The 15,055-nt window shown below is 41.1% G+C and overlaps 1 protein-coding gene across 1 annotated transcript in view; it reads left to right on the top strand.

Annotated features, from left to right (window-relative positions):
* The window catches only part of LOC104492671 (melanotransferrin-like), a 13,466-nt gene extending 195 nt beyond the window's left edge, over window positions 1-13,271 (top strand). Inside the window, exons 2-16 of the mRNA XM_010135256.1 lie at window positions 2,443-2,606; window positions 3,725-3,824; window positions 4,924-5,100; window positions 5,582-5,744; window positions 5,851-5,915; window positions 6,592-6,749; window positions 7,699-7,885; window positions 8,055-8,203; window positions 8,422-8,512; window positions 9,102-9,284; window positions 9,564-9,720; window positions 10,397-10,479; window positions 11,675-11,859; window positions 12,245-12,431; window positions 13,162-13,271. Coding sequence (XP_010133558.1) covers window positions 2,443-2,606; window positions 3,725-3,824; window positions 4,924-5,100; window positions 5,582-5,744; window positions 5,851-5,915; window positions 6,592-6,749; window positions 7,699-7,885; window positions 8,055-8,203; window positions 8,422-8,512; window positions 9,102-9,284; window positions 9,564-9,720; window positions 10,397-10,479; window positions 11,675-11,859; window positions 12,245-12,431; window positions 13,162-13,211 — 2,099 coding nt within the window. The 3' untranslated portion in view covers window positions 13,212-13,271. The remainder of the gene's footprint in view (window positions 1-2,442; window positions 2,607-3,724; window positions 3,825-4,923; window positions 5,101-5,581; window positions 5,745-5,850; window positions 5,916-6,591; window positions 6,750-7,698; window positions 7,886-8,054; window positions 8,204-8,421; window positions 8,513-9,101; window positions 9,285-9,563; window positions 9,721-10,396; window positions 10,480-11,674; window positions 11,860-12,244; window positions 12,432-13,161) is intronic.
* Window positions 13,272-15,055: the final 1,784 nt, after the last annotated feature.

Genomic DNA, 15,055 nt, shown 5'->3' with positions numbered 1-15,055 from the left:
GAAAGAGAAAGGTGACCTGTGGCTGGGTTACCAGGATGCAAACTCTAATACATGCTTGGGTGTTGTTTTCTTCTGTGCAAAGAAGCTGCAGCTAGAATTGTGCTTGTGATTCCATTTGCCTGTATTTTTCCTTTTTGATCGTTAGCAGATGGTGACCCTATTAGTTTTGAAGCGGCTTGATACACTCGTTTCTTAGTAATTCAGTGAAGGTTTGTTTCCTTTGAATAGCTGGGACCTGTGTACTCATTAACGCTGTCCACATGCATCAGTTTATTTCTAGCTGCTACCCTCTAAAACCGCAACGGGTTCTTTTTGGAATCGTGCCAGATTGACATCAAAACAAGTGAAGTACTGATGTCTGACGCTGTGCTCAAAGAAATAAAAACTTCAATGTTTTATTTGTAAACATTATTTATTCCAGGCAATATTTTTGTTTAATATTAATAGATCATCAGAGACCCAAATGCTTAAACATCTGGAAATGACAATGTTAGAGATGTAGTGTTTTCTATGCAGACAGTTCTCATTTTCTTTATGTGGTATAAGATCCAGGTTGCATAACATGTTATGTTTGTATATAATAATATTTTTTCCTCCTTAACCGTATAGTATCTTCTTGAGATTTATATGATGATATATGGTAGAGCAGAAGGTGTTTTATAGGAAGAATACAAAATAAATCGTAGTACATCCAAGATGGAATAATTGGAGCAAATTTTGTTGACATGCCTGGACTCTGTTGAGGTGTAGCTTTACAGTCAGTTTAAACCAACTAAATGCTTGACTCCTCCTGCAAGGGAGGTTTCACCTTCTCCTCCGCTTCTAATTGCATCTTCCTAACTCCTCCTTTCTGCTGGCACTGTTGTGGGTTTTTTAATTGCTTGCTTAGTTTTCAGCTGGAAAAAGATCTGACAACTGAACTGTTCAGTTCTGCCACAGTTCTGCACAGTGTTTCTGCACAGGTTGTTTAATGTCTTTGGCATCTAGAAATGAACATAATTCCTACTAAATTCCTGCTTGGAAGAGGTAAGGTGTTGAGGATTTTCTTGTTAGTGTTTATTGAATACTCTGTTCAACATCATACGTGATTCTTCATTGTCAATAACCAAATTGTCTCCAGTTTCTGTCTTTCATAGCGGTTGTTGTCATGGAAGATAAACCTCTCTACCTCGAGGGGAATCCAGCAAGTTACTTGTCACTGCTGGAGAAACACTTAGATAGTGCATTGTTTAAAAACAGAAGAAGCTCCAAGTCACAGAACTGTCATTGTAATTTCAAATAGTCCCAGATCCTCACCTCCTAGATCGAGGGGTTTGGGTTGCTCTATTTTAAAGTAGCACTTAATTTTGAATTTCTCCCAACTTAAAATGTTCATACTTCTCCTCTGATCTAAGTTTTTCTGGTCTTGGAGCTCTGATATGGGTCTTCTTATCTAAAATGAGGTAGTCTTTGTCTGGAAAGAAAATGGGAGACAAATACTGAGCATGGCACTCGGTGGGAGATGTTGTTCTAACAAAGCGTGTAGCTGAGTGCTGTGAAACACCTGGGACTTGGAACACCAGCTGTTGTCTGTTGAAAAACCAGCAATCCCCTCACTAAAGACTAAGTTCAACAAAGCTAAAGCAATTTGATTCCCTATCAGCACCCTCCCTCCATATTTCTGGTTCTTTTGCAGGCTTAGTTCTGAACATCTGTAACTTTGTAACACATATATTAATATTAGTATGGATAAATTATGCACGGAAATATGTGTGTGTGTGAAAGCACCAGAGGAAACAGCAGAGTAAACATTAAAAGAACGGCCCGTTTCGATAACCAAGGACACAACTGACAGCAATAAAACTGAAAAAGCCTGGGGAATGCCTTGTTTACATGAAGATTAGAAGGTCTATGCTCTGATAAGGTCACATCACAGAAGGCTTTTTAGGAGAAAATTGCAGTCTGATGACAAGAAGGTGATAATAAGGTTACCCTACATTGTAAGGGCCATTCTTCTTGCTATCCCAACAGGAAAACAGACCATAGCCACACAGATGTCCTTGCCTTTGTTTCCTCACTTTGGGTGGCAACCTTGCCTAATTCATGGAGGATGAAGCAAGGAAGATTCTGAGGCCGTAATAATTGATTATCGAAAAATCTACCTAAAAACTAGTTCGTTGCTGCCAGTCAAGGGGAAGCAAAGAGGCAGAGTAAAGATTCAGCAGCGAACTGAGTCTTTTGTCCTCCATGTTGGGCAAAAGTGATCTTGGTCGCACTGCCTGGGCCCATGCATTGGGTGCCTCTAAGTGTGTGCTACGTGAGTGTAAGTGAGCAGAATCAAGTTCCTTGTGAAGTTAAGTAAAATAAAATAAGATAACCTCCCTTTTCCATAAGGTCTTAAACTGATTTTTTTTTTTTTTTTGCCAAATCCTACAAAAGTTGACTTCTTTTTTCATCCTACAGGGAAGAAATTCCGATGGTGCACGCTTTCTGATCTAGAACAGAGGAAGTGTGCTGAACTGTCCAAAGCACTTATGGCTGTGCTGCCCCTCGCTACTGCCAATTCGTTTGCCAGGATTTCTTGCATCAGAGCCCACAATACACATGACTGCATCGATAAAATCAGGGTGAGCTCACAGAGATTTTTTAAACGCATTTTCGAGTCCAGATTCTCTTATGAACAAGTAACTGGTAAACAGAATAAAACTGGTAATAATATGATACTGAAATGATGGTATTGCATGTATGACAAAGCACATGGCAGCTCGAGAGAAAAGAATGAAAACCCATGAGCATTCTACTGGATGGACTATTTTACGTGAGCTAACGTCCTTGCAATCTCCGGGAAATAAGTAAAAAGCTGCTTGGAAATAAATGAACAAAACCAAACTACTAAATTAAAACTTGCTCAGAGCATTCCCCTTACTTGTGGGTTTTGGTTTTACTCTGACTATAACGAGTATTTTCTCTTCCCCTATTTTCCCTCTATTTTTAGCCCCTAGTCAGTCTTTTCTGAAGTAAAGAGCAAAGACTCTTTTCACACAAAAGTCTTTAATAAAATTAGACATCAGACCTTGTGTAAGTGTAAGCTCTTGTAATTGACCATTTTTGAAATGAAAATTTCATAATGCTATATGCTTTGAAAAAAACGACTAATGAAAAATGAAGATAATCATTTGCTGTAGAATAATTTCATTGACATACCTAATGCTTGATTGGGATAGAAAATTTCAGTTTACATTTTCCTTCAGTCCCAGATGCCTTCAATGGAGTCCAAATCTGACCAAAACAAAGAATACTTTTCTTCTTGGTTCAGGCAATAATTTATGTTGTGTTTTCATTCAGTCCTGCAGCCCTTGTTAATAGACTTCAGTTCCACTTTCCAGGTTATGGAAAGATTATAGCCAGAACTCTGAGAAGGATTTGGGGTCTTGGAGCAGTACGAGGAGATAGGGGCTGCCTTTTTTCTTCAGTTGACATTAGAACTGTGGTTTTGGAAGGGAAAGCCTAAAGAAGAGGTAAGAAAGGATGTTACTGGAAAATAACTGGTAGTTTTTAAAGGTAACTTAGCCTTCATTGCTCACATTTCACCACGCTTAGTGGCCAGGAATCAATTAAAAGCAAAGCAAATGCTTGAAAAATATCAATGGTTACTACTTCTCAGGCAGAAACTGTGCTTTTGAAGATGCTCTGTTTGTTTCACTGTGAACAGACTTGTTTTGAGGGTTTTGCTGTTGTTTTTAAGGCGAATAAAGCAGATGCTGCCTCCTTGGATGCTGGAGATGTTTACTCTGCTGTGAAGCTGTATGGTTTGACAGTGGTGGCAAAGGAGATCTATGATCAAGGTAGGTTCATAAAGCAAAAGAATAAGCTGTGCTTCTGATTTGGCTTATAAATTGCTGCGCAGGGAAAGGGAAAGCTCAAGAATTCTTGAAAGAAACCTGTTTGTTTTCGTTAACTTTATAGGAGCATGGAAGTGACTTACAACTGTTTGTAACATACTTAGTGGTGATGAATAAAATACCAATGGTACGTTACATCTAGTTGCCTTTCAGCCTGTGGTACTGTTGCTATGGCAAATTGTGTTACCCCTGCCTGCAGCTCCAGTGTACTGGAGTGCTCCATCTTGTAGGGAATAAGAATAGTTTTATTCCATCCATGTCAGTTCTTATACCATGCTCTTTACCAGTGTAACTGAACATTTACTAGTGGTTCTTTAAGAGATTAGCTTCTCTCATGAATTAATTCTCTTCTTCTCACCCTAAAGAGATAAGAATATAGGGAGGAGAATCTTACTGTGGTAGGATTCCTTTTCATTCCTGGCAGACCTGAACAGTCCGTGCAATCAATGATTTATAGGGCAAGAATAAATAAGCCCAAGCCAAAATCAAGAATACAGTAGAAAATAACTTGTGGGACATGAATCTGAGAAGGAAGCCAAATTAGCAGATGGATGTAGGAAGAGGCTAATAAGGCGATGGTATGAGAACAGATGTGAATTTTGTTTTGGCTGAAGGACCATGAAATCATAGTGGAACTGATATGTTTTAGGTGGTAAGTATGTCCTGAGGATAAGATGTAAGATTTCTTTCCATTACAACACCTAAACAGTGTGATACAAATGTTCAAAATTCCTGCGAAGCAATTGCATTGGCTGATGGAGCTGGATGATCTTGTAAGCCTTTTCCACCAGATTTTTACGTTCTTGCTTTGCATATCACTTGCATCGCTCACTTTGACAAGATGCCATATAGCCATTACATGGTAAAGTTCCTGACTTGAGTACCTATATGTTTCCTGTGCCTACATTTTTTTTTGTTTGTTTGTTTTTTTGTTTTGTTGTTCCTTAGCCATGTTCACAGAAGTAGTTGAACTCCCGTACGCAGATGGAAGCTGCAGAACTGGTGTTTGGCTATTTCTGTTACGTATTTTGTCTGACTGCAGGCAATTGTGTGTTTGCTGTGGCTGTTGCCAGACGAGGAACTCTGGATATCCAGAGGCTTCGAGGTGCACGTAGCTGCCACAATGGAGCCAGGTGGACGTCAGGCTGGAATATTCCTCTTGGCTTTCTCCTTGCAAGAAATGATCTTTCCTGGGATGAGGCACAACCTCTGAGCCAAGGTGCGTGATAGGAGCCACAGGGCTGTGTCTCTGCCCTCAGCAAAGCAAGTGAAATGCAGGCAGATGTAGAATGAACTGAGCTATACGGGAACTGAAGGGCTTTGTGGATGAAACATCCTTTGGGAGGGCTCTTAGCTCTGTTCAGAACTTTCCCAGTGATCTCAAAGCAGTGGAACTGTTACCAAAACAAGAAATCTTTGTGTTCTGTATACATCAGCGAACAAATCCTTGCACAAAGATGGTTTTAAACAAGCAACATTTGATCACTCTGTTTCCAGCAAATGTTTCAAATTTGAAGTTTAGACAATGAAGCCACATTTGTTTACTTATTTGTTTTGTTTTGTTTTTTTAAGCACCGTCATCTTAGTAATGCCCATGATACATTTGGCCCTTTTCCCTTCTTCCATTTTTTCCCACATTTGCCTTATTTTCTTTCTTTTGGGGTTTGTTTTTGTTTGTTTGTTTCCCCCTACATCTGCAGTAGTCAGTGAGTATTTCAATGCAAGTTGCATCCCTGGAATTGGTATTGCTGCTCCTCGACTATGCGCTCTCTGCCAAGGACAAAAATCCTATGTCAGAGACAAGAACCACTTCTGTGAGACAAGCAGTAATGAACCCTTCTATGACTCTGAGGGAGCCTTCAGGTGAGCTCTGTGACACTGCTACTGAATTTACCTTCAGAGAAAAAGAACTTGTGAGGGACGAAAAACCAGGAGATGTTTTAATAGGATGGAATTTGTCTTCTTGCAGATGCTTAAAGAATGGAGTGGCAGATGTTGCCTTTTTAGATCATCTAACAATTATGAGTGCCACAGGTAATCCTAAAAACTCAATTCCTTTTAACCTCAGATTCTGGCTGTTCTCTTTCCCACATGAGAATTTGGGGGATATGCCTACATTTTTGTTGTCTCCAGAGAAAATTCAATCCCTGAAAGCAGTTCAGACTATTGGTTCTCCACACAAGTCAGAAGGAAACACAAGAAGAAGTGAGCAGTACTTGTTCACAAGAGATTCCTAGAAAGGACACAGACAACTGTTTTTATACAGGTCATTTCTTTAGCCTAAAGTCTTTGATGCAGCTGCCAGTATTTGCATTGCCTGAGTTCTAAGATTCCTTTTAAAATTCAGTGTATGCAGCTGCTAGAATGTGCCGTTCGTTTATACTTCTTTTGCATTTTTAAACTCAGCCTAGCTCTGTACCAGTGTTTTTGAAGGTGGTTAGAGCAGTATTTGCAGGCAAATATTTTTAAACAAACAAATTTACAGGGGTACAGCCTAAAAAGTATTTTGGAGTACCCCTGGCTGAGGTCCCTGGTCCCCTCTGGTTGAGAAGAGTATCTCAAAGACAACTTTCCCAAGTGTGCTTGGTACACTCTGCTGCCTGCATAATCTTTGAGCAACTTCTTCTGAAAAACATTTTACCTTCTATCTCTGTGCCTGCTGCCAAGACATGTCTCACTTCATAGATTCCTGAGTGTCTTCTTGTTTCAGAGCCAGAACAACAGGAGTATGAACTCTTATGCCCTGATGGAACTAGAGCTGAGCTAACCGAATACAGCACCTGTAACTTGGGCAAGGGGCCTGGCCGTGGCATCATCACCCGCCACAACTTCCAGAAGATCACCAACAAATTTCTTAGTATGATCCAAGTGAGTGTGGACTGGGGAAAAGATCCTACATTGGCTTCTTGAAGAAACTTTTACTTTTCTCTGAAATGTTCTTCTATAGAATGCTGGGAATAAGTAAGTTGGAAGCAGAAGATGCCGTAACACCCAACTGGAAGGTGGTTAATGATGTTCATCCTGCCCTGGAACTTAAGTGAATTCTTATGTAGCTGAGGGAGATGCATAGGTGCAGGCAGCATTCAACTATGTTCCTCTCTTTTTCTCAGCTTACAAATAGTATCTTGACCTCCAGGAATCTATTTGAAGCTGAACCTGAAATGCATATTTAAGTGCAAATTTAAAGAATTTATGAAGCCATCCAGCTCTTAAAGTCATCCCGCAAACAGTGAATAACTCGACCCAGTGGGCTGTTCTGTCACACACTCTGGTAGTCAGCAGTTGTACAAAATCTCTTCGTTATTGAGGGATTTTCATATGCCTTTGTAGGTGCACTTCTTAGCACGTATCTTAGCTGTGTTTCCCCGTACACAGCAATGGCTATGTCATAGTGTTCCTAGCACACTTCTCAGTGCTTTTTTCTCTTCCAGTGCCATCAGGCTTAACAGAGCTACTTTGCACATGGTAATTCTCCTTCATAAAGCACAAGATATCTTGCACTGCTTTACTGTACTGATTGTTATCACGAATGTTGTCACAGGTATACTCCGTCAGTCGCCTTTCCAGGGCCAGAGACATTGAGAACAGCCCAATAAATCTGAATAACTAAGATGGGAAAAACTTCTTCAAAAAAGTGAATCATGTAATGATTTTAGGACTGGAACCATCCACGCACTGCAGAACCTGTGGGCTTTGTCCCAGTGTGATGGAACCCTGAGTACTACGTTACAAACCATTGATATGGAGGGGGGGAGGATGAGACTGTCTGGAAGGATGGGCAGATTTGTTACAAATAAAAGTGGTGTTCTTGTCCTAGCACTTCTTTGGGCGAAAAGGAAAGGAGAGAGCCAGGTTTGAACTCTTCAATTCAGCACCCTTTGCGGGAAAGAACCTGCTGTTCCAGGATGCCACTCAGCACCTGCAGCTTCTTGAGGAGCAGCTAGAGATTGCCTATGTCCTTGGTCTGGATTATGTATCTCTCCTTAAGGGACTAGGCCATGAAGGTGAGAAGCTTTCCAGAGGACTGTAGATAAGGAAAGGGAAGAAAAAGTTCCCTTTCCATATTATTCCTCCCTGCCAGGCACAAATGTGTAGATTGAAACATCTCCTTAACAAAGAACAGATTGGTGCATAGGTGACACGATCTCGCTGTGTTCCTTCTTCCTAATTCAGGTAGCTCTTTGGACAACAGTGTTGTGCGCTGGTGCTGCATCAGTGATGCTGAGCTTCGCAAATGTGAGGAGTGGGCACTGAGCATTAAATCTGACCCATTAGTCTGTGTCCAAGCAACTTCCATGACCAAATGCATTGAAATGATCAAGGTAGGAGACTCCTGATCAGAGTGTATGATAAGACTGCACAGGGGATGTGTGTCCTTGTCTGAGCTGCAAGAGATAAAACAGCCTGTACACTAGAGGAACCAGTGGGAATGAGAGGGAATTTATGCAGGGGAATTTCCAATCAGCAGGGAAGTACAGCTGCTTGGTTACACAATTCATGAAAATCCTGGTTTCGTTATTTTCTATAATGCTGTTGACAGAGTAGTGAAGCTGATGCAGTCACCTTGGATGCAACACATGTCTACATTGCAGGGAGGTGTGGACTGGTGCCTGTAGCTGCAGAATGTTATGGTAAGTTCTCCTGTGACTTCAGCAAGAAGGGAGGGAATCAAAGATGTACTCCTCCCAGCTCTTCCACTAACTGGCTCTAGCGTTTGGTCTGGCTGTTACATCTCTTCTGTAAAAGGGCAGAGATTCTGACGTGGCTCAAGAGGATTGCAAGGTTTTTGATGGGGTGCTGCCATGTAATGGGAATGACAGCAGTCGCAAGGTCCTTAACGGTCGTCTCTCCTCTCCAGGGGGAGATTGTGCCCTGGCTGCTGAGAGCATGGAGGGAACAACGAAACTAATTCATCTTAAGCACAAAGGTAACAGGACAACTTTCAGAGGGCAAAAGGTTTTGATTTTCTGAGACTGCTTCTAGGGTTTACGTAGGAATGTATTTGCCTGTTTGTATGGGAAAGAATTTGCTGTGTGTGTTCAGCAGAAACTTTGTAGATAACACCGGGCAGCTAGGACAGGAGCTTTGTGGCTAAGCGAAGAATGCATACCCTCTACTGAAACTGGAAATACCGTGACAGGATGCGGGAGGGAAGAGGGGGGCTATACCTGTCTGGAATACTCAGTTGCCTTAGTATACCTGGTTGTTGTTGTTTTACAGCACTGCCACCTGTTTATGCTGTTGCCCTAGCTAAGAAAAATGCCAAACAGATTAACATCCGTAACCTGAGGGGAAGGCGGTCCTGCCACAGTCACCTGTATAGTCCTGGAGGATGGTTACTTCCTTCCAGATACATAGTGGGAGCTCTGGAGAATGATACTGAGAACTGCGACATTGGCTCTGGTAAGGGCCACTCTGAGTTACCTGTTGACTAGACCATGGAAATCTGAAGCGCCAAATCTGGGGGAAAAATGGAGATGGTGCCATGAGGATTTGACCAGGAAGTGACGATTGCAGTCTCAGAGGGTGTTGAAGCAGTTCTTCCTCTTATCTATGTGTGATTCTTCACACTGTTTAGCCCTCCTCTTGCTATCAGGATGGGATTCCATTCCTGTCTTTTCCCACGTGTAAAGAGGCTTTGGAATACCTTGCCTTAATCTCACCTCGGTTTTCTTTACTCAGCTTATCAGAATTACTTTTGGAAGGGCTGCATGCCGGGAGCAGATGGAAAACTGTGCAAGGTGTGCATTGGAGACAGCGAGGTGGAAGGGGTTCGAGTATCTAGCAGATGTGCTGCAAGTCATGACGAACGTTACTACGGCAATACGGGAGCTCTCAGGTACGCTCTTTGTCAGTCAGAAATGCAGGTCAATAGCCAGAATTGCCTTGTTATTTTGCTGATGGTTTTCTGTGGAGTTTGGTTTGGTTGGTTTGGGGTTTTTTTTGGTTAAGCAACTGGCTGTATAAACTTTTGTTAGCATGTATTTTATTTCAGCTGCAGTTGCTATGGGATGTTCAGCTGACTGGTGATTAAAAACAGTCGTGAAACCATTTCCACAGCAAGACAATGCTCCAAACATGTACGGCTTAGAGCATTGGTGCTGACTCATGGAAGAGAAGGAATGAAAGATAGTTATAAGGTCAGAGAGCAGAGGTGATGTGGTAAGATGCAGTGTAGGGTGCAGGAGGTAATTACATAGATTGTGGAGATGTTAAAAAGATTATTAGTTGAGACAGAGGCACAAAAGCATATTAAAGGTGAAAGCACTCTTACAAAAAATATATAATGCATTTAATTGAATTACATTCTCGTTCCTGGCTGTGCGCAGGTGAGGCTGCATGGACACTGTGCCACAACTTTGACAGGGGAGCTGCTTTAAGGGATGAAAGGGATTGTCTTATCAAACATGCGAACTCTGTCCACTGAGATCTGTACTGACAAAACTAACTGCCCAAACGTCAGTCATTGTGCAATGACCGTCTCTGATAACTTCTTTGGTTTTTTCCTGCACTAGGTGCTTAGTTGGCAATCCCAGTGGAAGAAGCTTTGGAGATGTAGCTTTCCTGGAACACTCTAACCTACTCCAGAACATAAAAAGTGAGATGCAGATATTCTCTTTCTCTTTGAAAATGTTCATTAGTGTCAGTTACTTCCCACACAGAGACCACCACTCGTCAGGATTGGCTTTTGCAGGTTTAAGCTGGGTGCACGAAGTTGTGTTTGTGACTGGAAAATTGCAAGAACCTTCTTGCATGTACATGTTCCAGTAAAGCTCAAAATTCAGACTTTTTCGGTTGTAAAGAGGAAAGACGATGAATCACTGAGTGCGAAGATCAATGTCTGTGTTGAGGGGGTAATCATCCTTGGAGATTGTGCTAATTTTATGGAAGCTCAGAGCGTTAAAAAGCGAGTGACTTTTCCCACCAGACCTTCTCCCACAGGCAGCCATAGTGCATGTACCCATTGTTTTTAATTAGGGTTTTAAGAATGAAAATGGCAGATGAGGGCGATGCTGTGGGCTGCTTGTGCTGAGAGGTGTGCTTTACACAGCAACTTCCTCATCTTGTTTCACAAGCACTTCTGGAATAAACAGTCCATATAGCTTAGAAGGTAAAAATACAGCAGATTATTTTGCCTTTCACAGTTTCCAAAACAACAGTTACTCCACCAGTATTTCCTCTGGGGAATACTGATCTTCACAACAGTCTAGCAACTGGATTTTGTTGATGGAAATGGTTTTGGTTACAGTAGATGAAATCCCCTCAATCAAATTACGCCCATACTCTAACCAACAAAATATCCTGCGTTTTCATAGAGTGGAACAGAGAACCCCCTTTTTGTTCAGACAGATAAAGCACACTGAAATTCTATTGTAGGCAATCTCAGTAACAGAAGAGTCTTTCTAAGAGAGGAATCTCTCTAAAATCAAGTGGAGTTAAAAAGGCCTGGAGACCCACAGGAATTAATGCAGCAATGAGCAGTTTGGGGAAGCAAAGGACACATAGCTGAATTGCTTTGTTTTATGTTTACAGATGAAAGACAAGCTGTTTGTGTGCCTTGCTATTACTCCAGCTGATAGGTGCAGCTTAAGTTCACTGACTTGTTTCCTCAATGAAAAAACTACCCCACTCCTTACGGGTTCCTAATAAATGACCATGTTAGCATGCTGCATTTGTTTTGAATGTATTATGTAAAATTATTTCTCTCAATTTTCTACATTTAAAGTGAGATTCTCCCTGTTTACTACTTTCATTTTTTTAAAGGATTTGTTTTCACTTCATCTTCTTTTCAGATCTGGATAGCTCTGGTTGGGCAAAAGGTTATACCCCTATTGACTTTGAACTCTTGTGTCCGGATGGAACGCGTGCTGCAGTCACAGAATGGGCAGGCTGTAACCTTGGCCCCATTCCCCCCAGCACAGTCATGACCCGACCAGTCACTGTCACTAAAATCTATGACTTCCTAACGAAATCCCAGGTAAGACAGATAACAGGCAAAAAGGTAACGTTTATAACTTGTTTGCGTTGACTGCTAAAAACTCTTTAGAGATCAAAATCTTTATCTATTAAATACATAAAATGCCTTCACTTCCAATATGGAATAATTAAGAGTGTACATAGGAGACAGAGAAAATAGTTATTTGGATTCTCTAAAGGAGCATTCTGGCACCAGCTGCCATTCCGCAGTGCCCATACTTCAGCTGAGAAATAAGCTGCTGCAAAACTGTATCTTTTTGTACGAATAAGGACAGTGCTAGGTGGAAGTAGAATCTTTTTTCTGCTAGGTCTTGATATAAAACTGAGGCTCACCAGCTTAACCTTGCTGTTTATGATCCAAGCTGTGGAACTTCTTTTCTGTTTAGGAATCTCTGGGAAGCAAACTGGATTCTGAATTCCATCTCTTTCGGTCATGGAAGTATGGTGAAAGCGATCTGCTTTTCAAAGATACTACTCAGTACCTTGTTCATACAAGTCACATGAGCTATCAGGAAATTCTTGGAGCGTCTTTCTTTCAACTGGCAGAATCAGTGTTTAATTGTACCCCTGCAGGTAAAGTCAAGTTCTTAATTTTGACTTAGAGAAAAATGCAGAGCAGGAAGCCGCCTGCGCACAGCTGCCGCCCTTTTGTTTAGACTGTATGGAGAAGTATGTTCTACATAATCCTGTTAGTAACAACTTTCCAAGGACTACTGTGTTTCGAGCTCCTTCAGAGCCTCTTACAACTCCTATCCAAAAACACTGAAACAGGAGCTCTGCAGGAACAGAATATCCAATACATTTTAGAGCAAATATGTGGTTCTTGAAATAGGACTATTTCGCTCCCACTCTGAAATTTTTCCCTTCAATTCCAAAGATAATTTTTGGGAAAAGGGACTATAATGCTTGTTTGGATATGCCAAACTTGGGAAAAAGCTAAGAAATTTTAATTCTTGACTTAACCTCAAAATAAGTTAACTCAAAATCACAACCTTTATAAACTTATGGGATAGCTTTCTCATGATTTTCCACTGAAAGCTGTATGAAGAATGCATTTGGCTATCACTAAAACTGAAACTGTCAATGAGCCAGGGCCAGGCTGTGCGGGGAACTGAAAATCTGTGTTGAAGTAAATGAAGATTACACAGTAAGGCAGACTGCTGAGAGTCCGAACTGTTAAAGAACTGAAATTCAAAAGGGGAGTTTTACCTCTATTCTGCTGTTTAGTGAATAGTATCTGAAGAATTTGTTATCTTTAAAGCTGATAGCATCTTCAAGTGTATACTTTCTTACTGGTTTGTAGGCATCTTAGACTTCTGCAAACAGGACATCTGTGCATCCTCACCGAACTGACAGCTAATACAGAGGCGTTGTAAGGCTCATACCTCACCTTCAATGTCAAAACCAAGGAAATATGCAAGTCCAACCAATCCAAAGCAATCAGCAAGGAAACAGTCATCTCTAGAAATGTATGCTGAATACTGTCTTTTTTTTTTTTTTTTTAAAGCAAAATTTATGTTTATGGTCATATACTACTACTCATATGTCACTCCTTTCTTGTTTGGAACATGGCATCATGTGGAACAGCACAGGCCAGTCTGCATAATCCACAGTACAGATTTTTTTTTTTTTTTTAAAGAAAAATTTATGTTTATGGTCATATACTACTACTCATATGTCACTCCTTTCTTGTTTGGAACATGGCATCATGTGGAACAGCACAGGCCAGTCTGCATAATCCACAGTACAGACCTAGGATCAGCAATTCTGTACAACTACTATGGAGAAATCAGCATATTTGTGGAAATAGCAGGGCCAATGCCATGGACTAAAATAGAGACTGTCATGACTGGCACAGGTTAGTTGGTAGCAGTTTGCCTTGCTTGACTTAGAAACTGTTTCCATGAAAAAAAAAAAGCTTACATTTTGCAACATTGTCCTCCTATATCTGTGATTTTGGTTGCAGCTATATAGTCCTTGCTGGATACACATACATGCTCTAGGTTGTTTATGTGATTGCTATCAGAATCAGTATTCTTTTCTGCTTTTAACCGGGAAGAATGTATCTGCTTTTTTAACCAAGGATTTAGACTAGTAAATCAAGACATTTTCCTAGAGGCTTACAGCCTTAAGGTGAAGGAAAGCAATTGATATTCATCCTTGTCAAAAACTCCACCCATTACTTTATAGTACATGACACTTCAAATCTATTTAGAGTGGATGGCTCTTCACGGGCAGGGCTCATTTTGGTTTGCAGGAGTGTCATCACCTTCTGCTCCCATGCAGCCTCAACTGGGCAAGGTTAAGATTTTTAATTAAAAAAAATTAAATATTCTCATCCAAAACCTTCCAGTCCTTGCTACGTGTATTTCAGTTCAATTAACCTCAACTAGCGATAAATGAGATATAAATAGTGAAGACAGTCCAGCTGCAATAGGGATGAAGGTAATATATCTGCTGTATACAGGAAAACACATAAAACCCTCCACCAAAACCAAGGAAGCAAGGCAGCAGTAAAGTAAGCAGTGTATTTTACAGTTGAGAAGAACAGCTGGTTTTGAACAATTTGTTCCCTGCCTAACTTGTCTTTCTTGTTTCACTTAGTCACTTCTATCCTCCCCCTCTGCACTTCCTGAGGAAAAAAAAAAAAAAATCTGTACTCTGGCCAGTAGCAAGGGTTTTAGATTCAGTGCATCTTAGCTGAGACTGTTCTCTGTCTCATTTGTCTCATTGTTTGACATCCAGTAATCAAACAACAGAGAGAGGATGAAAGTCCAAACTCATCTACTTTTCAGAGGAAAAAGAAGAGTAGTTAAACAGTAAACGAAGTAGGTCCCAGTATGGTAACAGAGCAAAATCCTCATATACTGTGCTGCAGCCAGCAAGCTGTAGCCCTGAAGAAGCTGGGGAAGAGCAGGATGCTTGTTCAGGTGTCTGAGGCACTCCTTTCTTTACTGGAGCTTACATGCCATCTGCGGGGCCCACGTAACACTACATTTCAGAGAAGGGAGTTATGAGACCAGAGTGAAGAAACACATCTCCAGCTTAGTTTTGCCAAGAATAGCATGCAGCTGAAGAGCAATAAATTGAAAATCTGGGTTATACACAAGATTTTACGGCTTGGAGGGGCAGAGTAGCTGTTCTCTGGCATAGATGTCACAGGTGCTTAATAGACCTTCTTGACGGTCCTGTGCTTC

The sequence above is a fragment of the Buceros rhinoceros genome, unplaced genomic scaffold, assembly GCF_000710305.1.
Source record: "Buceros rhinoceros silvestris isolate BGI_N320 unplaced genomic scaffold, ASM71030v1 scaffold37234, whole genome shotgun sequence".
NCBI classification, from domain to species: domain Eukaryota; kingdom Metazoa; phylum Chordata; class Aves; order Bucerotiformes; family Bucerotidae; genus Buceros; species Buceros rhinoceros.
Note: the sequence above shows the minus strand (reverse complement) of the source record. Positions and strands in the feature narration are given on the sequence as shown.